The 24,827-nt window shown below is 38.3% G+C and overlaps 2 protein-coding genes and 1 pseudogene across 2 annotated transcripts; 2 read left to right on the forward strand and 1 right to left on the reverse strand.

Moving 5' to 3' along the window:
* The first annotated feature begins 2,171 nt into the window (after window positions 1-2,171).
* On the forward strand, window positions 2,172-3,012 carry LOC116268254 (uncharacterized; annotated as a pseudogene).
* Window positions 3,013-5,106: 2,094 nt separating this feature from the next.
* On the reverse strand, window positions 5,107-5,615 carry LOC116268255 (uncharacterized). Its single transcript, XM_031649977.1, has 2 exons — window positions 5,475-5,615; window positions 5,107-5,382 (listed from the first exon to the last, which is right to left on the reverse strand). The coding sequence occupies exons 1-2, from the start codon at window positions 5,613-5,615 to the stop codon at window positions 5,107-5,109; spliced, it is 417 nt and encodes a 138-aa protein (XP_031505837.1).
* A 5,472-nt stretch (window positions 5,616-11,087) lies between these two features.
* LOC116268257 (uncharacterized) lies at window positions 11,088-12,605 on the forward strand. The gene is made up of 2 exons (XM_031649978.1): window positions 11,088-11,435; window positions 12,165-12,605. The coding sequence occupies exons 1-2, from the start codon at window positions 11,088-11,090 to the stop codon at window positions 12,603-12,605; spliced, it is 789 nt and encodes a 262-aa protein (XP_031505838.1).
* Window positions 12,606-24,827: the final 12,222 nt, after the last annotated feature.

Below are 24,827 nucleotides of genomic sequence, written 5' to 3' on the forward strand. Positions count from 1 at the left end.
ATGAGGACATGATGGATTTATGAATGATGATAAAGCTAGTTGCTAGTTGATAAAAATATAAAGATAATGCGCAAGGACGAAATTGAGCTTCTGGACAATATAGAAAGACTGACTCTGTCGCAGTACTATCTCCTCTAAGTGCCACGCTCACCGCAGCAGTAATTCCTGCACCTCTTCGCCCACCGCACCCTCGTCAGCAAGGGCATGTTCCACCGCAATCTCGACCGCATCCGCCCCACCTCGCCGGCACCTTCGCGCAGGCCGCCCTCGAAACCACAGTCATCACCGCCCTCGTCGAAAACCAGGTCGACTGTGCGGAGGAAACCTCGCCCCTCATCGACCTCATCCAGGGATGGGTCAACTTCTATCCCTCGCTGCGCAGCAACAAACGCGAAAAATACATACTCGGCGACGTCGTCCTCCAGGACGGGCTCGAAAATAACGTATTCGGAGGATATGCGGGCTATCTGGCCTACCTCAACATCATCAGCGTCGACCTTTGGAGGCTGATTCGCAACAAGAAGAGCGAACAGGAGTTTCTCACCCCCAAACCTGTCAAGGAGGAACTCAAAGAGATACTCGTGCAGAAAAACGGTAGAAATTTGGACCCCAACGACCTGCTCACTTTCGTGAGTGGATGCATACCCAAGACACTGCTTAACATCATCCTCACCAACGATGGATTGCCAACAGAACTCAAGAAACGCAAGAACTTTGAATGCCTATACTCCAATCAATCGATTGAGTATCTTCTGAGGCGACATGAAAAGTTAGCACTGCTACTCAAACACGTGCTGATGATCCTGATAACAATGGATCTCAATGCAGTCCAACAGAAGTTCTTGATGCTGGTGCCATGCGATACTTCTATGTCTTCCACTTCGACAGAAAGTTCGCCACTTCTTAGCTGGTGGTCCACGCATTCAACAAACTTTCAGATGAAGTAAAAAAGCTCCTGGCTGATGAGTTTTCCCTCTTCTTCAAGGTCATCCTCAAACTCGGAAAGCAAAAGTTCACCGATTTCGTCGCCAACAACTCTACCTTTGCTCGCGGAATCATTGAAATGGTTATGAAGAAACCCATGATTGGATACCCTCAGGAATCAGCCAATCCATACAACACTGCAGGAGTGGCAGAGGTGATCGATATCGACAGAGGAGCCACAGCCGTCCGTACCTTCTAAATCCTTTAAGACTTTTCTATCTTCTACTTTAGGATAGAAGTAGTAAGCCTTGACATTACAGTGAAATTATACTACTTGGGCTAAGTAACTAGTCCCAAGGAGGTGAAGACTTTACTCTTTACCCATGATAAGGTCGTCGGTCAGCTGAAAAACTCAGTCAACGCAGTCAAAAAAGGTCTTTACAGGTTTTAATTCGATAACTCATCATCGTGGATCAATGGAAAACGCATCAGATACGAAAATGAAATCTTCAGTCCACTGGAGATAAAAACTACAACTATGGATGAGTGGCTTGACGATTTTTATGGCAATATTCCGTTGAATGAGCTTGCTAATGAGGAGGAAATTGTGGTCGTGGATAACAAGAAGTCAGAACGCGAAAAAGAGAAGGAAAGAGAGGGCCTTGATGGAGTTGCTGCCTTGGACAAAAGAGGAAGCATCTTCAGGGTAGTCGTCAAGAGAAGAGGCGAACAGTATGTCTATGAAACTGACAACGTCGAAAGAATGGTCCAGAAGACCAATGAACTGGCAGCAGCCAAGGAAAAATACCAATGGCAGGTCGATGGCAAGGTATAGCTTGTATGATATAGACTGTTGAAAGGCTGTCAGATGTTGAAGGCTTCATCCGTGGTCTGCAGCCAGAGAGCAGAGGCTAAGATCGCTAAGACGAACGCGAGGTGGAAAGAGAGTAAAAGAAGAGAGAAAAAATTGATCTCTAAGAGTACAAGGACTAAGACGATGACGAAAAAGAAGCTGAGTACTAAGTTTCCCAGCGTGAGTAGCTATAGCGATCTCAAATCATCAACGAATCCACCAAACCCGTTCCTTCTGAGAAGCCAGCCGCTAGCTAATCTTCCAAGTCAACGAAAGAGACGATCGATTGCAATTTCTAATAGATGGAGCAAGCGTCTTCCTGATGGGTAATGTATATGCTCACCTCAATCCAAAATTAAAATATTGAATATATTATAAATATAATCCACCACACATGGCCGATATCCAGCACGAGCGTTCCTTCCAGAAGCAGGACAATGTCTTCCTGAACAGCAAAAATTGCTTGCCAAGAAGACCTCCTCAGGAGTCAGATACTATAAGAACATCGGATTGGGCTTCAAGACACCCAAGGAAGCCATTGAGTCAAACTACATCGACCGCAAATGCCCCTTCACTTCCGGAGTCACCATCCGCGGCAAGATCCTGAAGGGCATTGTCATTTCCACCAAGATGCAGCGCACCATTGTGGTCCGCAGGATTATCTGCACTACGTTCCCAAGTACAACAGGTACGAGAAACGCCACCGCAACATCCCCGCCCACGTCTCACCCGCCTTCTCAGTCAAGGAGGTGATATCGTCCTCATCGGAGAATGCAGACCCTCACCAAGACCGTCCACTTCAATGTCCTCAAGGTCACCCCCAATGAGGTCGTCGGAAACGTCAGAAAACAGTTCATGCTCTTTGATTGTCATAATTATCTACCATATCATCAGGAACTGCTTTTGGTTATGCTATCTTTTGCCCTCCCATGACAAATTGAATTATATTATTTATTATTTATTATTCTAATTACCATGAAGTAATCTTGCAGAGCAAGCTAGAATCCCCGAGGGCGTCAACGTCGACATCAAGGCCAGGAGGTGGTGTAAGGGCAAGTGGCACCCTCACCCGCAGGTTCAAGCATGTCCCCATCGAGATCCGCAAGGAGACGACAAGACAAGAAGCCTCGCCTCAAGTTCAGGATGTGGCTCCAGAAGAAGAAGAGAAACGCCGTCCTCGGAACCGTCCGCAGCACCATCCGCAACATGATCACAGGGAGTCACCGTGGATATAAATTCAAGATGGTCCTTGCATACTCCCATTTCCCCATCGTGTCAACGTCATCGATAACGGCAGAGTAAATCCCTTATACAGGCGTTGAAATCAAGAACTTCTTGGGTTTCAAGATGAACAAGCGATTGATGCTCCGAGGGTGTATTGATTACCAAGAGGAGGAGGAGAAGAACAATCTGACATCCAGGGCATCAACCTTGAGATGTCTCCAGGTTGTGCCAGAATCCAGCAATCAACTGTGATTCAGGATAAGGATTTGAGGTCTTTCCTCGATGGAATTTACGTTCAAGATGCAAGACTGGAGTTTGCCGATTGATTCATCAGATTATTTACAAAAAGGACTGTGATTAGGGATCATCGTTATTATTATGGTGATACTTTTATTAAAATTATCAATAAAAAAGCCATGTCACTTTCCCGAAAAATAAAAAAAATAATGATGAGAAATACCGTCAACGGAAAATAATGAATTTAAACCATATTTTAGCATGACTTTTGAGTTGGAAATTAGTTCTTACTCAATTTGTTTTGTTTTCATTCTAAATATCCTTCAATTTTATTGCAAATGATGATGATATTTCGTGAAGCTTAATGATAGGGAGGAATTGGCACAAGTTTATTGACTAGAAAAATAATCACTCCTCCCTTTCATTTAACGAAAATCCCCTTGTTGAGCAGCTTGGGAAGCCTGATATGTTTTTCTGGCGAGTTCGCCTCCCCTTCTAACTTTGCTCCCAAACTGTACTTACGGTAGACCCTGTTGCTCTGTTTACCGAATGACTGTGATTCCCTCATTCGGACCATCTGGTGATCCATTTTTACCAGAGGCGGCCTAGCAGTCTCAACTTTTCTCTCACCCTACAAGTTTTCTTCGTTTGAAACACCAGCCACATGACGTCTTTCGAAACAGGGTGTCTGAATCTCTCTGCTCAGGTTGTAATCTGAGAAATCTTGGCAGATGAGAGAAGCACCCTCATATCTAAAACTGGGAACTTGACTAAAAAAGTTTGGAGGAAGCCTAGAACTCTTGATCCTGAGGTGTCTTTTGAAGATGAGACCTTAGCTCAGAAAGGCGATTGGGCTGGATGGGCGATTTAGGGGCATTGCCATGCGTAAATATAATTATATTACTTTAAAATATATTTAAAGGCATTATTAAGGCTTATCAACTCCTCATGTGCTTTAAATAGAATCTGAAATATGATTTAATGAGGAATTTGCCAGCTGGTGTAAGTTTAAAAAAACAAAATAAATCATTTTGTTCAAATAATTTGGAAGGATGATTATTTCTTTACCCATTTAGACCCATCGTTATATTGATTTCTAAGACTACCCACATTGTAATATTTCTTACGTAAGATTAAATTGAATTGTCTGAGATTCTTAACATAAGTGAACATTAAAAAAACTGCCAGCTTGATTTTTTATCTTTTTATTTTTGCTTAATACGCTAACTGTGAATAGAAGATATAAAAAATGGATCAGATATCATTAGGCAACAGTTTCCTCTAAAAGCATGGCTGGCTTACTTCCTTCATGCTATTTTTTCATATTTTTTTGGGTTTAATTATTATGCCTCAATTTAGCTTGTACAGATAGAACGAACTATGCAACAGTCTTTCTCTAGAATGTGAATTTTTCGCAGTCATATTTCCCAGTTTTGACTTTAGAGGGTGTGAGTTGGAACTATCATTCATTCTTTCCCTTTATGGAGTCACTAGTTTATTTTAAAAATACAGTTTTTAGTTATCTTTGATTGGGTTTAGTGAGCGTTTATAGTGAAGGCTTCTGTTGACTTACTTTCCATCTACACTCCTCATACGTTCCATTGGTTATCTGATCCGATAGCTTTCCTTTTTTAATGATTTGCTAATAACTGATTTATTATTTTTATTCTTTAAGCTAAGAGGTTAAAATTAGTCTCTCTTTCTTTTTTTGCTAGAGCCTTCTTGCCCTTATGTCATATGCCGATTTTTGTTTGCTTGGTTTTTAATGTCTGCGATTTGTTTATGATTTTTTCTTACCAAACATCAACGATTTTATTATTTTCGAAGATTCCTTTCTTATAGCCTTATGTTGGGATGTAGATTTACCCCTAACCATTTTGAATGCCATTAACCCACTGGCCTTTGTAGTAAGTCCCATTTACCCAATACATTTCTCCAAACCCGTTTCTGAGATCTGCTTCATAGTTTCCTTTGTAGACATTTCCACTTGCCCAAGTAAAAACTCCATATCCCCACTTTTTATCGTTTCGATAATTTCCATCGTATCTGTCACTGTTTCCAACTCCCTTCTTCCATGAACCTTTACCATCTCTAAGGCCGTTTATGAAATTTCCCTTGAAGTAACTGCCATTCAGCCAGTAATACTATCCATATCCCGAAGGCTTCCCATTGATATAACCGCCTTTGTACATATCTCCATTCGAAAATCTTTATATTCCCTCTCCATGCTTCAGACACTCCTTGAATTATCCTTCATAAGTATCTCCGTTGAGCCAAGTATGAACACCATATCCTTCAGGCTTGCCAAATCTCCATTCTCCTTTATAGGAGTCTCCTCGATGGCCTCTCCACATGCCAGATCCATGCTTGAATCCATTCATCCATTAGCCATCATAGTATTATCCATTTGGCCAAGTATAGCATCCAACTCCATGAGGCTTACCATTCATATATTGCCCCTTGTAAAAGCATTGATTCGGGAATTTTTCAGCTCCGAAGCCTTTCTTTTGGTCATTCTGCCATTCTCCTTCGTAAACTCTCTGATTATTGTATACCATAACTCCGAGACCACTTCTCTTCCCATTGTGAAACTACCCATAGTAAACCGACTCTTTGTATTGCTTGACCTTGAGACTTGGTGATTATTTCAGTTTATTTAATGGAAATGTTTCATCCAACTTGGTATAGGTGTGAAAGAAGACAAGCGCATTTTCTTTTAATTATTGTGGAGAATGACGAAGATCAAAGTTGGCAACTGATTAATCCTTTACGATGCTTCTCGAAACTAGGATTCTGGGTTATGTTTTTATGCTCGGTGTCATTATTCATCATGCTTAGGGTTTGGTTGTCACTCATAATATTATAAATTATTATAACTGCAGCAACTCACAGCAGAAACAGACCTATTACTTTGCAAAAGAATCAACTTTTTTCCATTTTTTATATCAGAATAGATTTATTATACAGTATAATGAGCTGCTTAAAAATACCTAATTTAAACCTGTTTAGAGGGAAGAGGAAAATCGAGTGAATCAACTAACCCACCTCGAATAAAAAGGCATGAAATTAATCAAATCAGGAAACAACAAGAGCTTCTTGATCAAATACAAGCATAACTATATCTCGATAACTATCGAGCAAACCTAAAACACTTTGTCTCACCCACAAAGTTCAAAACAAGCTGAAAAGTACCTAAAGAAAACAAAATCAGCGACTAGGTTTATTTGAAAGCAATGCAACTCCCGAGGTAGCGAAAGTTTTGTCCTAACTGTTTCGATCAGTATGTAAAAGTAAATAAGAAATGCTATTGTGAACTTGAACAGAGAGTCCTCCTTTGTACCGCTCTAAAAGTCCAGATCATTACTACAAATATGATAAGCCGACGAAATAGATCAATGAGGTTTATAGATAAATAAAGAAAATCGAAATTATTTCACAATAAAAACAAAACATATAAAAAAGGTAAGAATAGATTGCATCAAATGACTTCATTCTAACATAATCATAAGTTCCTAAAATGAGTCACTCTCTCAGCCTAAAATGATAACTCGTCATCAAATAATAGAGTAAAAGCATCGTCAGACAATAAACAACCGAGTGATTCCAGATTCATCAATGTTCCTAAAGTAAATGAGAAAAAGAGAAGACTATCTTTAAAATATCAACATGTAGATTGGTGAATCTCGAGCTGTAGAGGTAGATTTCCAAGGGCTTGCATAGGCACGAAGTATTATATGGCTTATTTAGGATAATATATCAATAAATCTCATTAAATTCTCGACCGTCTAAATGAAATAATCAGAAATCATGAAAGGTGATTGTCCGTTGCATAATCTTCGCATTTTTTCGACTTTATATATACTGTTTAATAATTTTATTGATCAATCGTTGTATCATATGCAAAATCGGCCATCAAAAGGATTGATGCTTGGGGAAAATGTACTTATTGATAAGGCATTATTCATCAGTTCATATTATGGCATCAAATCAGGGAGATAATATCGGAAGAATAAATCCCATTTGATGTAGGTGACACATAGATCGCCACAAGCCAGAAGACTTAAGATAGATTCTGGCGAAAACCTTTGAAATATAAAATAAATGACAGTAATATCAATTTTGACCAAGCGTCTCCAAAGATATCATTTAAATCAAAGAAATTGGCAAAATATAATTCACTGAAGTATGAGACGGGTGCTCGTAATGATGAGAAAATACTTGTTCGGATGCCATCTCTTGGAAATAAAAGAGAATCTTTCTTTTAGAACGAATCCAAGACGACTGAAACTATAACTTACTCTGCTCTACTAGGATTCAAAAATGTGGAGATTCTCAAAAAACAGCTCTAAGATAAATTTCATAAAACTCATCTTTCATTTCGGTAAAAAAAATAAGAAGAAACCATCAATCAAAAAACTGAAAAACGCAAATAAAGATCATTTTTCAAGAAAAAATGAAAAAAGTTTAAAAAATTCAGTCCCTCAATCATGAGAGTGAAAAATTTTAACCATGGATTGGAATAAACTCACTAAAGAACTATCATAAATGGAGGAAAATGGAGATAATTACGTCTATTTTCAAGTAAGGTCATAGCTTGACCTTTTTGGATGATTTGACATAATCTAATTACCTTTATTTATCCACCCAAAACCTACCATTAATCACCCAACCCATAGATTGACTTTTTATCGATCCATAAAGTATGTATTAATGTAAAAACTACTACAATATATCATTGTTTTGAGGTCAGAGTCGATGACTCTCGATAGCTTATCAATTTTTACAGATACTCCTTTCCCTCGAAATATTTTCTCAAGGAATGATCATTCTTACTTCTTATGCTCTCTAGCCTATCCGTCTAAATCTCATATGAAGTATTCTAATACTTGATGTTAACGTTGCTCAAAGAATCGATAGAGAGTTTCCTCCACTAATGGTAGTTTTAGTTGTGTTTTATCTCGCATCTTTTGGGTTTGTGCTATACTTTCTATACTAAGGCTAATATGCCTATGTTTTTATCTTTTTTCTTGATTTTTCGATCTCTCTACTCTTGCCTAGACTTCTTCCCTCATTGAGATAGGACCTCAAAGACAAGATCTTCTACTCATGAGCAGCAGGCGAGGTCTTTGCCTGCGAGGTCATGATAATTTCATTTAATTTCGAAAAAACAGTTTCTTGCGTCGCTATTCTCAATGAATTCTGGTGATTAATATCGGATTCTTCAGAATGTGGATTTGAGTGTCTTGGTGTTTTGTACCTATCTGCCACTATCTTTTTCTTCGACATTTATCTTCGATTGTTCTCCTTAACTTTCTTGATCTCTACTAAATTTTTCTAAATTTCTCTTTTGAAGTGGTTGGTATGTCTGCCTGGTCGATATTTTTGGGGCTTGTTTCATTTTAAATGTTGTTGAATTGTAAATGGTCTCTTTTTTTGCTGTAGAGAGCCTTCAATCTTTCCTTCAAAGGTTTTCGATCATTGATTACGTTTCTATTGTGTTTGATCATCAATTTTGATTAAATTTGCTAAACGTTAAAAGCGAGTATTTTGGGAAGGCTTTGATTTTTGAGTTTATTTTTAGGGGTTATGTGATTGGATTCAATGGTTTTTAATTGTGGTAAGTATATTTTTTTATTAAGGCTATTTGATTATTTTAATTTCATTTATTATTATGAGAAACCCCTCCTAAAACATATGGCTTCGTCAGCTTAATGACCACTAAATGTAAAAAATGATATAAGAAATGTAACGAATCATTCTAATGAATAAAAATGACTATACCCGCCCCCATTTCAAATTTTCTATAATTTAACTCAATTTCGAATCTTAGACTGTATTACTCGCCAACTCCTCTCAGTAAAAAAAGCCCTATTACCTATTTATATCGTAACTTTCAATATGTTTGATATAATAGTTTTATAAAATGTCGACATAATCGTCAAATATAAAAAGGAAGTATGATAGGATCCCCTACGACGTAGACATGGCCATAATTTAGAACCGCATAAGGCTAATCGAAATGGTGCAAAAGTAGGGATATACTATAAAAAATGCTGCAAAAATTTTGGATATTAAGTAATCAACAGCAAAGTTGATTGTTTCACGCTTTAGAACATCAGGCACTATCTACGAGACTAAGAGAGACCTGGTGATCCGCAGTGCGGTCGAGAAGTAGCTAAAGACAAGAAAAACAAAGGTTTTAGAGGTGAATAACGTCACACCGATAAAAATAGAATACGAGTAAATTAAAGATCAGACCTAACAAGCAACCATTCCATCCTTTACCAATCTCTTAGCTGATGCTTGCAAGTTCTAACCCACGCAATTGCCGTTTTACTATCATTTTATGCCGCACATTTACTATCCTCTTTGATTTGCCCACCGTGATCTTTATGTTTGGAATCACTAAATGACTGATAAAACAATATTTATTAGCTATGCGGGCCTGATGCCTAAGGAATGGGCATTATTTTTGATTTAAGATTTGAAGAAAGTGCCGAAGATATATATTTTTTGAAATTATTGTGAGAGTTTGTTAATCTGATTATTTGATATTATAGAATTAATGGGAAATTGTTTCGCCGCCAGCTAGCCTTAAAGAAAAGAAAAAAGATTGAAATAAAGCCAAACGAATTAAAAAATGTTGAGATAAACGAAGTCAAACTCCAAGACTATCTCAATATCGATAATCAAGAACTAAAGATAGATGCGTTCGATATCAATACCACCACACATCCTGCCTTCTCCCAAATCGCAAAAGATATATAACGCACCTATCCAAAATAATAATATTTCAAACAAGCAAGCAATAAGACAACCTTTGAACGACTTTTGAAAAGAATCGCCCTGCATTATCCGAAACTCGGATATACTCAAGGCATCAATTTTGTCGCTGGATACTTTCTACTCAACGGAATGAGTGAAATAGAAGCGTAAAATCGTTTGTAGGGATGCTAATTCATCCATAACTCATGGTCTTTGGCTTATACTAGGATCTCTTTCCACTTGCAAGACTTTATTGCTAACTCTTTTGGAAGCTTTTAAAGATAAAATGCAAGAGTTTTGCCTAAAAGATCGAAGCAATCTCAATCCCCGATGAAATGTGGATCTTTCAATGGTTCATCTGCTTCTTTGTTTATAATTTTCCCATTTAGTATATCTCCAAAATCTTCAAGTTCATCCTCAAAGAGAAAAAATTTGCCATGGTACGCCTTGCAGTTGGAATAATGGTACACCTATAGAAAAAATTTAAGAATATAGGTGATCAATTTTAAGAAGAATTCGTTCAGTGCATGGAAGCATTAAAATAATATACATACTGCAACGATCAATTGCCAGTTGATAAGATCATCTGGCAGGCAGAACAGATAAAAAATGAAGAGATCAGCAAATTACTATCCAAGGAATCGGAAAATTGGTATGAGAAATATTTCATTTCGAGTGGAGAAACCAAGGATGACATTTATCACAAATTCATCAACAAAAAAGATAAGGATAGATTAGAGTTTTTCGGAAAAATCAAGAGTGGAATTTCAATAGTAACATACGAAAGACATCCAGACTCTGTAGAGGTCATAGACAACATCGAAGAGAAGAAGGCTCAAAGATATATGAACCTTTATCAATCAGCCGGATAAAGACCTCATAACTCATTCGTAAAGTTTGCAAAAAGATACAGTCTTAACGAGAACAGGTTTCATAACCTTGTCGAATCAGTAACATATAGTTGATGGCTTCACTTTTTCATCATGATATCTTTATACTCCTTATTTTCATATGCAGGGCGCTTGAAATATCAGAATTAAATAGAAAAAAAGAGTAATCTAGAATATTCTCGAGTGAACAAATAATGTCGCTTTTCGGAGGAGAGTATAATAATAACAAACCAATGGACATCGAATACAATAGTGCTGCTCACAAATTCAAAGAACAAGGTAACCAGGCCTACAAAAACCAGGACTACGCCAAAGCCATAACCTTCTATACCAAAGCCATTGAAGTTGATCAGTTAGATCCAAGCTACTTTACCAATAGAGCCCTTTGCTACTACAATCTAAACAAGTTCGAAGAATGCATCAAGGACTGCGATAGAGCCATTAAAATCAACAATAATTTGCCTAAGGCTTGGAAGAAAAAATCTCAGGCTTGCCTCAATCTGCTAAGATTTGATGAGGCTCTTGAAGCTGCAAAACAGGCTGTAGCCATCGAAAAGACTACTGCTGCAAGCAACTAACTCGAAGAAGTGGAATCCTTAAAATCCAACTACGACAGGTATCTTGCTGCAGAGAGAGGTTACGACTATGCTGAAGCTCTTTCCTGCATCACCCACTTGGTCAACAAAATCCCTCACAATAAATCACTCAAATTGAACAGAGTGGAATGCCTTGCTAAAACTGGTCAGACTGCTGAAGCCAATACCCTTCTAAACTCAATTCATAATGAAAATACTCCTGACTTCTACTACCTCAAGGGTATCATCGAACTCTATAGCGGAGACAGCAACAAGGCCAAGAAATATTTTACTGATGGAATGCGTTTGGATCCTGAAAACGCCAAATGCCATAAGCTTAAACAAGGCCAAAAAGTGTGAGACTTATAAGGAGGAAGGAAACTAATTGATAAAGCAACAAAAATGGGCATAGGCTGAACATAAATACACATAAGCTCTCAACCTCGACCCATTCAACAAGAAACTCAACTCCATCATCTACTCCAACCGTGCCTTGACCTTCATGAAGCGGGGAGAAAAAATCAAAGCTCTTCAAGACCTTAATAAATCCCTGGAGCTTGATCCAAATTACATGAAATCTCTCATCAGAAGAGCAGAGCTGAACATGGAAAGATAGGACTACACTGCTGCCTTAAATGATTATAGCAAGATTCAAGAGCTTGATCCTTCTGCCAACATGAAGGCAAAATCGAATAGGCAAAGAAGAAAGAAAGACAGGCCAAAAAGAAGGATTATTATGCAATTCTTGGAGTTCCAAGGACAGCAACAGAAGCCGAGATTAAAAAGGCTTACAAGGCACTTGCACTTAAATATCATCCTGACAGAAATAGAGGAAAGAGTGATGTTGAGCAAGAAGAGGCTTCCAAAAAGTTCAAGGACATTGCTGAAGCCCATGGAGTCCTCACTGATCCCGAGAAAAGAAGAGATATGACTGCGGACAAATGGATTACGATGGCGATCAGGGAATGCCTGACTTTGGCAATATGCATTTCAATGCTGGAAACCCAGGAAACTTCAAATTTACATTCAACGGAACAGATACGAATGGCATGGGCATTGACCCTTCACAAATCTTTGAAATGTTCATGGGCGGAGGAGGCGATTCCGGCTTTGGATTCCCAGGTTTTGGAGGAATGAGAGCCGGTATGAACAGAGAAAAGGGCAATAAGCGAGGATCATCAAACCATAAAGGCTTCCCTGGATTTGGCGGATTCAGCGGATTCAGCCAAGGCCAATCAAATGGCTTCGACGGCTACAATTTTAATTGATGATATGTACTTCTATTCTAATAATCACCATTTGCCTATTGTTTAATACCGATATATGAATAAAATCTAAATCATGTTTATGAATTAAGTTACATATCCTTTTAGGAAGCATCCTTAAGGCTATCCTAAGTAATTTCCTCCTATAATAATTTTAAAGGAGTAATAAAAGCATTATATATTAAAGCAAATGCAAAAAAAATAAACAGATTAGGACTAAAACTTTCTTCCAATGCATCTCCTGGACGGTATTTTTCGAAACAACTCAGATGATGATGACGTTCCGACCACATCTTCAATAAAAAATGCGAATACTCAGGATCGGGAGTTCGCTTTTTCCGCACCGCCAATACTTTTCAATCTCGGCTACCGCGTATTCGATTTTTAATCAAGATCGAGGAAGATTTCTTCGACTAGGGTCAGAAGACATGGTAACTGTATCAATTTAACTCATCAACGAAGCTGTAACAAAAATAAAAAACTTGTTAGATAACTTAATTCGAGATCCAGCTAAATAACACAAGAAAGTAATACAAGGTTCTAACATAGACTGAGTCTTCAAACAGAATAAGAATATGCGCACTACTAGAGCTTCCAGAGTATCAACTCGCCCCAAATAAGCTATTTTCCTATATATTCTCCAGAGTAAGAAATACTAAATAACCTCGCCTATGTCTCTGAGTGGTGCAAGGATCAATACGGCTCCAGAAATATACAAACCGCCCTTGAAACATGCGACTAGTTTCTCAAGAATAAGATCTTTGAGTATCTTTATCAACATATACCCGTCCTCATCTATGATAAGTTTGGAAATTATGTCGTGCAGAAGTACATTGAGGTCGGGAATGAAAGGCAAAAGAGTGCATTTACTAACTGACCAAAAAGGAATTTTTATTTGTGTGCTTGCATAGCTATGGATGCAGAGTTATACAGAAAATCGTGGAATATGCTCACGGCAAGGCCAAAATACAAGCTGAAATTGTGAAGATAATAGAAGTTAACGCTATGCAGATCATCATGAATCAAAATGGAAACCACATCATTCAAAGAATTCTTTAGATTTTCGAGAAAGAAACAACTGAATTCCTCTCCAAACTCATCATGAATAATGTAAGACATGCCATATAAAGATTGAGAAACTTTCCTTCCATTCTTTCGGCTGCAGGGTGGTTCAAAAATATTTGGAAAGTGGCCGTAATGAGCAAATAAGGGTCAAAATGATGGACATTCTCATAGGAATGACTCTAAGACTGTCCAAGTGCCAATATGGAAACTACATCATGCAGCACATAGTGACCAACACAAGGGAATATGAATACCAGTTGCTGAAGATTTTCTAAGAAAATTTCGCTGACCTTTCCTGCAATAAGTTCGCAAGCAATGTCGTCGAAAAAATGATCAAATCATCCAAGAAATCATTCAGCGAATCCATCATCTCCAAGATCTGCGGAAGCCAGTAGTAATAAATGAATTAACATAGGTTAGTTATCATCGCCAAGAACCAATTCGGAAACTATGTCATCCAAAGCCTTCTCGACCGCTCATCTCAATAAAAACGCCTTCTCTTGAAGAGCAAACTGAAATAAAATTGCCAATAGATAAGTAAGTCCCAATACGGAAGGCATGTGCTGATGCAGATGGAGAAAATCAAATGATTTGTATGTAGATATTTTATCAACATTTTAAAGTTTTTAAAATCTCCACGAAAAGCCCCGTTTTCATATTGTAGTGGATAATTGTTGGCCATATTGAAATATTCATTAACATTGTAGAAAAGTTACTCAGTTTTATATTTTTATTGTGGAAATAAAATTATTGAGATGAGCTTCTGGTATTCTACCGAGAAAGAGCGAGAGATCAATATGATGAAGCAGCGATACATGAGCAATATCCTCCAGTACAATAAGCAACAGATCGAAGACAAGGCCCGGAGGAAACAGATGTAATTCAAAGCCTTCACATAACATTCACATCAGATCAATTAAGAAGCCATCAACGAGCTGTAGCGGAGTCCAATCGCAATTTGAGGAAGAAAGAAGATGAAAAAAGCATGCTCAAGGAATGTTACGATCGACAAATGAGGTAGAAAGCCTAGAGGGAAAAAATGGAGAAAGAAAAAGATGTGATGTATGCGTACCGTCAAAGGGAAAGACTGGATTACGAAGAGAACCGTCGGATGTTTGAAATTTCCAAAATGTTTAACCGGGTAACGTATCAAGCCACTCCTTCAAATTCTCATCGTAGGTCCAAGACTGAAGGCTACGATGAACACGAGTCGAATCCATAGCGATACCATCAAAGAAACCAACCGCAGACGCCGAAAGACCTCAACAATATTGAGATAAACCTTCTACCTCCTCCACAATCAAATCCTATTCCGACTCCCAAGCACGTATAAGGAGATTCTTTGGACAAATTAAACTACTCATTTCACAAGAAGGAAAGCAACAAAAAATATTGAATTTTATCTCTTAACTTCTGTTTATTTAGGCTGAAAAAAGTTATAATTATATATGATGGATCATCAATATGAGCATTTTTCTTGTATTATTTGCTATCCCTGGTGATAAATGCTTAGGCATTGGGAATTCTATGGATGATTTAGTGCGCGCATTCAATTTCCAGTATCTCTTGTGATGCTACAGATGTAATTCCATGCGAATTATAAAGATAATCATGCTTTAGTAAAACCAATTCACCAACATTACCCATCTTTTTTATAGCGGATAGTATTCGGAAGGCCTCAAGTAGATCTCCAGCATAATCAAACGCTAATCCAACTATTCCAATCTCTATGTCAACCGCGCCCTCTTTCTATCGCAACTCGGTAGCGATGATGAAGCCATCAGAGATCTCGAAAAAGCTCTAAGGATCAATCCACGCAACTACATAGCGTATTTCAACCTATTCTCCATATTGACCAAACTGGTCGAAGATGAAGATGCTTTGAAAAATTTGTGCTGCAGTATCTCCTGCCTCTACTCATCAGAGCAAAATCATCAAAAAGCTTGGATGATGTCTAAGGTTCACTTCGTTATGCTTTTAACAATCATGAGCACACGTCCTCAAAGGATTGCTTCTCTTGGAAAAATAAAATATGAAGAGGCACATGCATCCTTCCAAAATGCTCTTAATATCGATCCTTCCAACCAAGTTCTTAGGAACCTGAGAAGAGTGGCAATCGAGAAGGGCCGCCTTAACGATGAGGCTCACGCATAAAACATTCAATCGAAGCAATAAATAGACTATCGGCTGAAGTGCAGTTATAAAGTTATTGACGGTGTGGATCTATTCGATGAAATTGATAATAAACTTGGAGAATTTAATAGACTTTATGTCGATATCAATAGCAATGCTGGTGCAGTCACTCAAAAAGTTCCAAAATAATCCATGCTTTCACCTTCACCTGAAGCAAGCTATGTCCGAGCAAGCAGACAATAAATAAAAGTTATATATGATTCAGGCTTAAGCACACCCAAAAGGCAGTCTTAGATACATCCTGAACCAGGAAATTACTACATTAGATCATCGATGGTTCACTAAAATGAGCATAAAGGTTTCTATTAATGCATGGATAATGCTCATTTCGAAGAAGAAAACTTTAAATCCATCATCAATCATGAATAGTCTCCAAAAGTTTAAGAATGTTTCCTTCCTATTGAAGAAAATAACCATATGATAGAGGATGAATTCAGCTCAGTGATCAATTTGGATCATCCTTAGCCTTTCGAATCAATCATTTCTGAATTGAAGGAACCTGAATTGCCTATCTAAGAAAAATAAGCCGAAATTGAAGAAAGCTAGCCTACAGAGCATTACAACCTAATCTACCCACTTGACGATCACATGAAGCTTAAAATAAGCATATTGAACGTAGAATTCATCGACAAGGATTCGAATACCTTTCTAAGTTGTCAGATGTTTATTGCATTCTCAACTACAACGTGGCAAGAGCAAGCTGAAGACTGTCTGCAAGAGCTGTTAAGACGGCGTTTGCAGCTGGAATCAGTAATTTGAACCCATTGACATCTCCGAAAACCCAAGTGACATGAAGATTAAAATCTATAACAAAAAATACAAATCAGTGAGAGACGATTTCTTAGGTGATCTTGAGGTGTTGATAACAACAGCTGATCTACTTAAATTGCCATTATACAGCAAGCAGGGCATCTTAGGAAGTCTTCTCCTTCATTTGCAATTAGTGTAAGTCACTCCAAAGCCAAAAGCATTACCCAGTGCAAACTAAGAGGAAGATTAGTGCCTATGATTTGATTTATGAATGCTTTATTTAAAATAATTGGTTTAACTGATTTATATTCGTTAATTCAAAAGTATTAATATTAATGGACTTATACCCTATAGCGTTGGCAATTTATGCCCTCTTGGCCATTGCTGCACTCGCATCGCTCAAATCCACCCTGGCAGAGGTCAACCGAGACGAACGAATCGAAAAAGATGAGAAAAGCAAGAAGATGATCGATGACAACCTTCAAAGAGAACCCAATAAAAAACATAAAACTGGAAGCTGCGGAATATTCAAGTACTTTTTAAGAAATTATACCTTTGCGCTGATATTTGGAAGGAGGTTCGGCATTCAATTGCTATCCTTGCTTTTCACATATTCAATCATCGGAATTTTTCTCTTCTAGACTAAATTTTGGTACCCCGCTATTGGCTTCGGCTCTATCATCAGCTCAGTAACAATCGTATTGCAAATCTTACAGGAAAGATCAGTAAAGGCAGAGTAATCGATAAACGATAAATAATATTAGCAAGAAAATGGAAATTAAAGAAGACTTTGTTTGTTCTGATGGGAATAACAACAATAGCACTGTATTTGACTCTGATAGGTCTTTGTTATAAGTGCTATATCAACAGCCAGCTATACTTTATGCTTTCGTACTTAGGAATCGTCTTTGCAATCGACAATTTAGCAGTAAAACCTTTCGTTCTTCTCACTATTGCATTATTAGCGACATAAAACACAACGGTTTTGAGAATCGTAGATCGTGAGTAACAATAAAAGCAGATCAATAGGGTGAGAGTTGCAAATGATTTCCAGAAATAGCCTTAAACTAAACATCACTTTGTAATTAATCTGGAAAACTAACCTCAACAAATTGACCTCACGAAGTCCAAAGAATTCAATAGAAGTAAACATCTGCAATAGAACATCAGGCATGCGCCTCAAGCACTTCCAAGCTCAAGCATTATTGATACTGTTTAGTTACACCATGAAGGGTCGGTCTAAAGCATGCTAAGTAGAGGATAAAGCAGGAAGTCAGGCCTCAATAAACTAACATCAATGAAATAACTTAACGAAATATAGCTGGAAAAGATAGAAGAGAATCCTAGTCATGAACTTCAGCAATACTTCTGTATCAATTTGCGTAGGTAAAAGCAAGCAGAATAAAATAAGCAACTATAAGACAAAATCGACAGTATTCTACAGGACAAAACAAACATCCAAAACGTCTAGCTGGTAAAGGAATTCATCTTCGAAGATTTTATCTGTAACTCACCCAAAAATGATGAAAATGTCGATCCTAGTTTCCATTAGTAGACAAAAAATAATAGCAAATACTCTAAAAGTAAAGGCAGTCTGAGAGGCGCTAAGACGTTTAGAATCCTTGAAAGAGAAAATGAAGTTGAACTTAATGACAAATAAAACACTATCGGTGAATCAACGAAGCATGAAATCAGCGAAAATGATATATCAGCATATCATAAGGATAGCTTTGCTTCCAACAGAAGAATTGACAACAAGACGCACATTTTGAAGATTAGTGGGACATAAAAGGAAGCTGGGGATCTTGAATAAATTGATATTAACAGTCCCAACAAAAGAGTTATTCAGAAGACCAGCTATGATATCCCTGCCATTCCTGAAGAGGTTATGAAAAGCAAGCACAAAAGGCATCGCAGAGGTACAACAAAGGACATAAGTCAACCTTACTTATTGCAAGACAAACTTATATAAGTCTATTTCCCTGGCAAGAACAAATCATAATTTGATAACTTCGTCCGCTCCAAAAAGAAAAACTTTGACAGGTCCCAATTCTTCAATCGTTCCAACAAAAAAGAATACTCCAACGGAAGATAAAAACCAATAGTGCATGAAAATGACGACCAACATACTGAATTTTTCGTTCCGAAGTTTTGATCAATTAATTTGCATCAGTTGTTACCCATTCGTATTCATAGTGATAATAATATAACTTATGAGCAAATTTGATCTTAACTAGTGGGGAATTTGCAATCCCGACCACCGAGAGGACTTATTGCCTCAACCATACAGACTCATCGATGAGGTGCTCAGGGAAACCATTTTGCATAAGCTCAGCTTGAGCATGTTCGAGATCGAATAAAAGAAAAAAGATAAGAATTACGAAGGATCAGTGAAGAGTATCTTTCGCAGAACACAATCGATGTATAAAACATATCCTGCTTCAGTACCTTCTCCAAGCATCATAACCATCTGCTGGCGGGTGACAAGGGCGGGAGCGTGTACCTGCTGGATTTGGCCAAGAAGATTGTATTCTCCAAAAAGGAACTTTGCCTCGGCAGGAGGGTGCTTTACATCTCCGAGACTTTCATCAACGACGGCGACGTCTCCATAACGACGATGGCAGTCATCCTCAACAGCCACAGCAGGGTCTACCTGCTCAGGTACAAGCACTCGGAGCCCAAGCTCGTCCTCACGCACACCATCGAAGTCGCCGCCGACGACAACGACCCCAACAAGCTGCCCTACAGCTGCGAGTTCGCAGACTACGGAAGGCTCCTCTTCATCTACACCTACGACGGCAGCATCCTGCTCTATAAGATCCCAGAAGCCCCATCGACCTTAACGAAATCAACAAAAACCAAACAATTCCTCTAGAATAGTAAGAATTCAAGAAAAAGCTGAGATACCCACTTACATATGCCAACATATAAGCATAGGTAACTAAGATCAGCGAAAAACTGCTAGAGATTAAGTTTGAGGGAAAGAAGATTCCTTTGACGAGATAGCAAATACTTGCAAAGATGGCGAAGAAGGTATAAGTTCCAGTCGAAGTTGATATTAAAAAGGATCCTAAAAAGAAGTAATAAAAGAAAGTAGAGCAACCATAGAGGATACGATAAAAGAAGAAGTTCAATTTAATCCGATCATTAAAAAAGCTTAGCTGTTGGTTTAAAATGGAAGTGACAATACGCTTGCCTATCCTCTTCCAAAATTTAAACCCTATGTATATGTGATTCATTCCAAACTGTAGCTTGAGAAGAAAAAATAGTTCTAAAAGGGAAGATACATCGAAATCCCTTAAAAGATAATTTACGGGTGGACCAATACAAAATAATTCAAAATCTCTCAATTCTTTGCCAAAAAGGCAAATTACTACCCCAATTATTTATACATACAGCACTTCCTACAAAAAATACCCTAAAAATTCTCAAAAGAAAAAATTGACTACCTGAACCAAAAAGTTGCCCTGAAGAACATAAAATCTACAAGAACATTTATGAAGTTTCATCAACCACTCTCTCCTTGCCTGATGAGCAATATTTTGCCTGTGGGCTCGACAACGGAGCCATCACCATCTGGAGCACAAACACTGCCAATATTATCTACAATACGGACAAGCACCAAGGTTCCGTAACTGCTCTGCGATTCTTCGAGGGATGGAAGCTGATCTCTGGAAGCAGCAAAGGATAGGTTCAGATTGATAACATCGTTAATCTCCAAAACTAGATGAAAAGGACCAACATTTTCGAATCTAAGATCGACTATAGAATAGCAAATATCAAGGTTTCAGAGCTTGGCCTTGCTTTTGTGATTGATGCTAACTCCAATTTGAGAGTGTATGACCTATGGCGAAATGAAAAAATAGCCAAGATTCAATCCTGCAACAACTTTGCCTTGCTTTAAAATAGAGGAAAGAGATGGGTTCCAACATCTTCCATTGAGCCTTCTGTTGGAATCTACACAAATAATGGTATTTTTTACAGCCTATATAGACTTCACTGCCATTCTATCGAGCAACTGGCCAAGCTTCAACTCAAGATAACTTGAAGAGTCGTAGACGAAACGAAAATAGATAAACAACCTCATTCAAAACCCATGGAAGTGTAAAGGAACAAACGTTCATGTGATTCGCAACTTTGAGTTTCTGCTTGGACTCTTCGACGGGCTTTAAAATACATATAAAAGGGATACGAGCGGAAGAAGATTGAAAATTTGTTCTCTAATTTGGAATTTGCCCAACTTTATGATCGAAACTTCGAAATTCCCGATTTTGGAGTCACAACAAACCCGGGAAAGAAAGGATAGAAGCTGACATAAGTAGGGTTCGGAGTGGGCTCAAAGACCACATTTCCACTAAATCTAGAGAAAAATTGATGAAAGATTCAAGCTCAGCCAGTCAGGTGAGCCGAGTGAAGTACAAACTCACCAGTTAGGTCTTACATCCTTAGAAATTTTTACTGGAAAGAAGGAAAATTGAAAAATAATAGGTGATAACTGATGAAAAGTTGAGAAGCTCGATCCGGTAAATCTACAAGAAGCAAAATGCTCTTGAGAATGCCCTGACAGCAGATTTTAGTAAGAATCTTCTATGATGTATTCAATAATAACGATAATAAACTATCATTTTTCATATTCCTTCACAAACTTGTCGATGTTTGAAAAGCCAGCCTTGAAGATGGTAAGGAGATCACGCTAGATTTTCCTTAAGGCTTTTATGTATCGGGTGGCAGGCCAGTAGTGTTCTTGAGGACAAAGTAGAGCTTGTTGAGCAGTTGGTAACCAAGGACTTGGTTGTACGTAAACCTCTTGCAACTGATGGCCTTCAGCTTTTTGATATTCTTTCGGGTCGATTATTATTGTTACCCCTCGCAGATCGAAACGACCAGCTCTTGGAGAGTTTAGTTGAACTGCTGGAAGAGGGGTTGTTGCTGGCCTGCTTCTTCGAAGCTTTATATACTCCTCTACTCGTCGCTGTGAGTTTCTTTGTGCTGCATCATATAGATGAGAATGGGGATATATTATAAAATCAAAAGCCAAACAAACATTTTTCGGGTTCAGAATACCACCAAAACTTCCAATCCTTATGTTTTGAACGAATACTTGCTTTTATGACTAATTTCGATGATAATCATTTTATATTATTCATAAGGGATGACAATTATGCCTGGGGCTCTTAGAACACTCCAATTCATCTATTTTATGGGTAAAAGAAAAGTTAAGGCAAATGAGGATTTTGGTTGATTGTTTGCTACGTTTGGAGATTAGTAATTTGAAGTGAAAGCGAAATAGCAATTGAGCTATAATATAATTGAAAGAAATGCAGGGGAGCAAGCAGTCAAAGCCTTCCAAGCAAGGGAGCCCAAAACAGGCGAACCCTCAGCAACACCACCAGTTCGCCCAGAAGCCGACAAAGCCAGCTGACAATGAGGAGTAGCCAGACCCACTATCATTCAAGAGTGAGGCCGAAATTGAGGTAAAAATGCGCCTACTTAGAAACCTGACAAGAGCAGCGAAGAAGCTGGAGAAGAAAAAAACCATCCCTAGAGTTGGAAGGAGGGAAGCCAGCATGGCGACATGAAGGAAACATCAATCATCACTGCCAAGGACTTCCCGCCACATCTTCCAATCGAGCAAGCGGCTACAGGAAAGGAGAAAAAGCTCGAGGGGCTCATAAAGTCCACCAAAATAGCATTGACAGTGCTACGGATTAGAGAGCTTGTCAAAAAATAAGCTGCCTGCGAGCGGGATATGCTGAAAAAACTCAAGACTGGAGTGAAACAATAAGAAGCTTTCTACGAGTTCATCAGCAGCCTTCATTCTGCCCACAAAAGCTTTTTGGATGTAACTTCGGAATTGGAGGAATTCTCAGTTGATTGATGTGCACCAATTATACTTTAAATTGTTAAAATAAAACCCATGATAATGCAATCTCAGCATAAGCAGTTCAAATTCTTAGGGAATCAAATCATTAAGGCATTCTTCCAAAACAAAACTTGAAGAACTCTAACTTTCTTCTTCTCTCACTAGTAATTAAAAGTTATGTCAATATGAATCAAAATCATGACCATTATTACTTTGATTATTGACCTCATTTTGCAAAATCTCATAGAACATACAGTTCCCAGCTTAATCCATCCTCCGAGGAAGCCTTACCGATCCGATCAAATGTCTAATATAAATTTAATAAATGTATACCCAGAGATAAGAATAGAAAATAAAAACCATCGACCTGAACGAATTCCTGGACGGTTTCCACAACTACAGGACAGTTATCAATGAAAAAGACAGCATAAAATCGCATCCCTTCGCCATGAAACTTCGCAACCATCTCAAATCACGAGCTTAGACATGCTTTTCCATACAAACATTCAACCCGCAGAGCAGACCCCCCAGTCGCAAGAACCCTACAAACCGATACTAAAAATAACCTCCGCAAAAGGAAGAGATTCCCAGTGATTTGGAAAACATCAATTTAGATGAATTCATGCACGTGATCCTTGCGAGAGAACACAGGGAAGAAAATGAAAAAGCGCAAGAGTTTATACGCAGCTTGAACGGGACCTGGTTTCAGGGCACCAATTAGCATTTTAAGTGCTCGAAAATATTCAACACTTTGGGTATAAAAAAGAGTCGGTCGATGGTCAGACCAAAATCAGAGAGATACAATCCAGAACTCCTGAGGGACAGAATAGATTTTACGAAAGAATTTAAGCAGACTGGAATTTTTCCATCGAGGAAGACAAATTCACACATAATAAAAAAGTTTGCCAAGAGTCCAATCTCTACTCCCCATTATGCTAGCAGCCCGAGCAAGAATAACGAAGGCTCCTTGAAATACCAAATCGTAAAAAGCATCAAGAATGAGCTTTAAGCAAAGCCATCTTCCAGGATGTCGGTGAGGCCTCTCAAGGGTGGACATGCTACGATCACCAATACGTTCAATAACTAAAAAATTCGGGAAATACTAATAAAAACTCCATAGTAAAAGGCACCAAGATGCTGATTCACATCTGAACCACCAGATATTCCCTGAATCATCTTTAACATCTTAATTTTTATGCCATCTTTTATTATTTTTAATAAATCAAACATAATCCGTGGTTTCTTGCCCGACTACCCCATTGAAGCACTAAAGTTCTCTCATTTTATCCACGATCTTATTTCTGCCGGTAATAGTTTCTATCTAAAATATTCCACAAAAGCTCTACTCTGATATATCATTCAATCATACGATGGAAAGTGAATACAAAGGAACTTGCGAGTATCTCGACGAATATAAGATCGTCAAGACACTAGGCTCCGGCTATTCCGCTGAGTAGATCCCTCATAACCTAGAGTAAAATTAGCACTCGATCCCGAAGGAAGACAAGTGGCCATCAAACAGTACAAGCAAGAAACTTCGACACTTTAAACACTAAAAGAAGAACTAAAGGTGATGAAAGATTTAGTCATTAGAATTTGGTCAAATTGATAGCGGTTAAGGAAAATGCCATCATGAAAAAACCAAAAGAACCTGCTCAGAATTGCTATGCCATTGTGTTGGAGTACGCTGGAGGAGGAGAGCTCTTCGATTTCATTGCATAGACTGGCAAATTTTCAGAAAAAGTTACCAGATATTACTTCCATCAGATGATGAATGGAATTCACTTCATGCACGATAAAGGCTATGCCCACCGAGACATCAAGCCTGAAAATTTATTACTACATCGACCTTCATACTCAAATTAGCGGACTTTGGCTTTTCATGCCTTATTAAAGGACATAACGGTACAGGAATTCTAAAGACAAAATTGGGAACTGAAGGTTACATGGCTCCATAAATCGCCCTTAAAAATTATGACGGCCGAAGAACAGACATCTTTGCTGCTGGAGTCATCCTGTTCATCATGTATGCAGGCAACCCTCCCTTTGAAAGGGCTGCTCTTACTGATCCCTATTATAAGCTCATAAAGGAGAAACGCTATGATGTCTTTTGGAGTGCACACTGCAGAAAAAGACTACCCACGTTTTTCTCAGATCAATTCAAAGATTTGATTCAAAAGATGATTGCCTTTGTTCCGAGTGAGCGCCCAACAATTGTGGAAA

Source organism: Nymphaea colorata, unplaced genomic scaffold (assembly GCF_008831285.2).
Source record: "Nymphaea colorata isolate Beijing-Zhang1983 unplaced genomic scaffold, ASM883128v2 scaffold0165, whole genome shotgun sequence".
Classification (NCBI taxonomy): Eukaryota; Viridiplantae; Streptophyta; class Magnoliopsida; order Nymphaeales; family Nymphaeaceae; genus Nymphaea; species Nymphaea colorata.

Coding starts and splice junctions, on each gene's coding strand:
- LOC116268255 (XM_031649977.1), bottom strand. CDS start 5,615: ATGGATTCAAGCATGGATCTGGCATGTGGAGAGGCCATCGAGGAGACT. Junction 5,383..5,474: donor TGAAGGATAATTCAAGGAGT/GTCTGAAGCATG, acceptor GGATATGGATAG/TATTACTGGCTGAATGGCAG.
- LOC116268257 (XM_031649978.1), top strand. CDS start 11,088: ATGTCGCTTTTCGGAGGAGAGTATAATAATAACAAACCAATGGACATC. Junction 11,436..12,164: donor TTGAAGCTGCAAAACAGGCT/GTAGCCATCGAA, acceptor AAAATCGAATAG/GCAAAGAAGAAAGAAAGACA.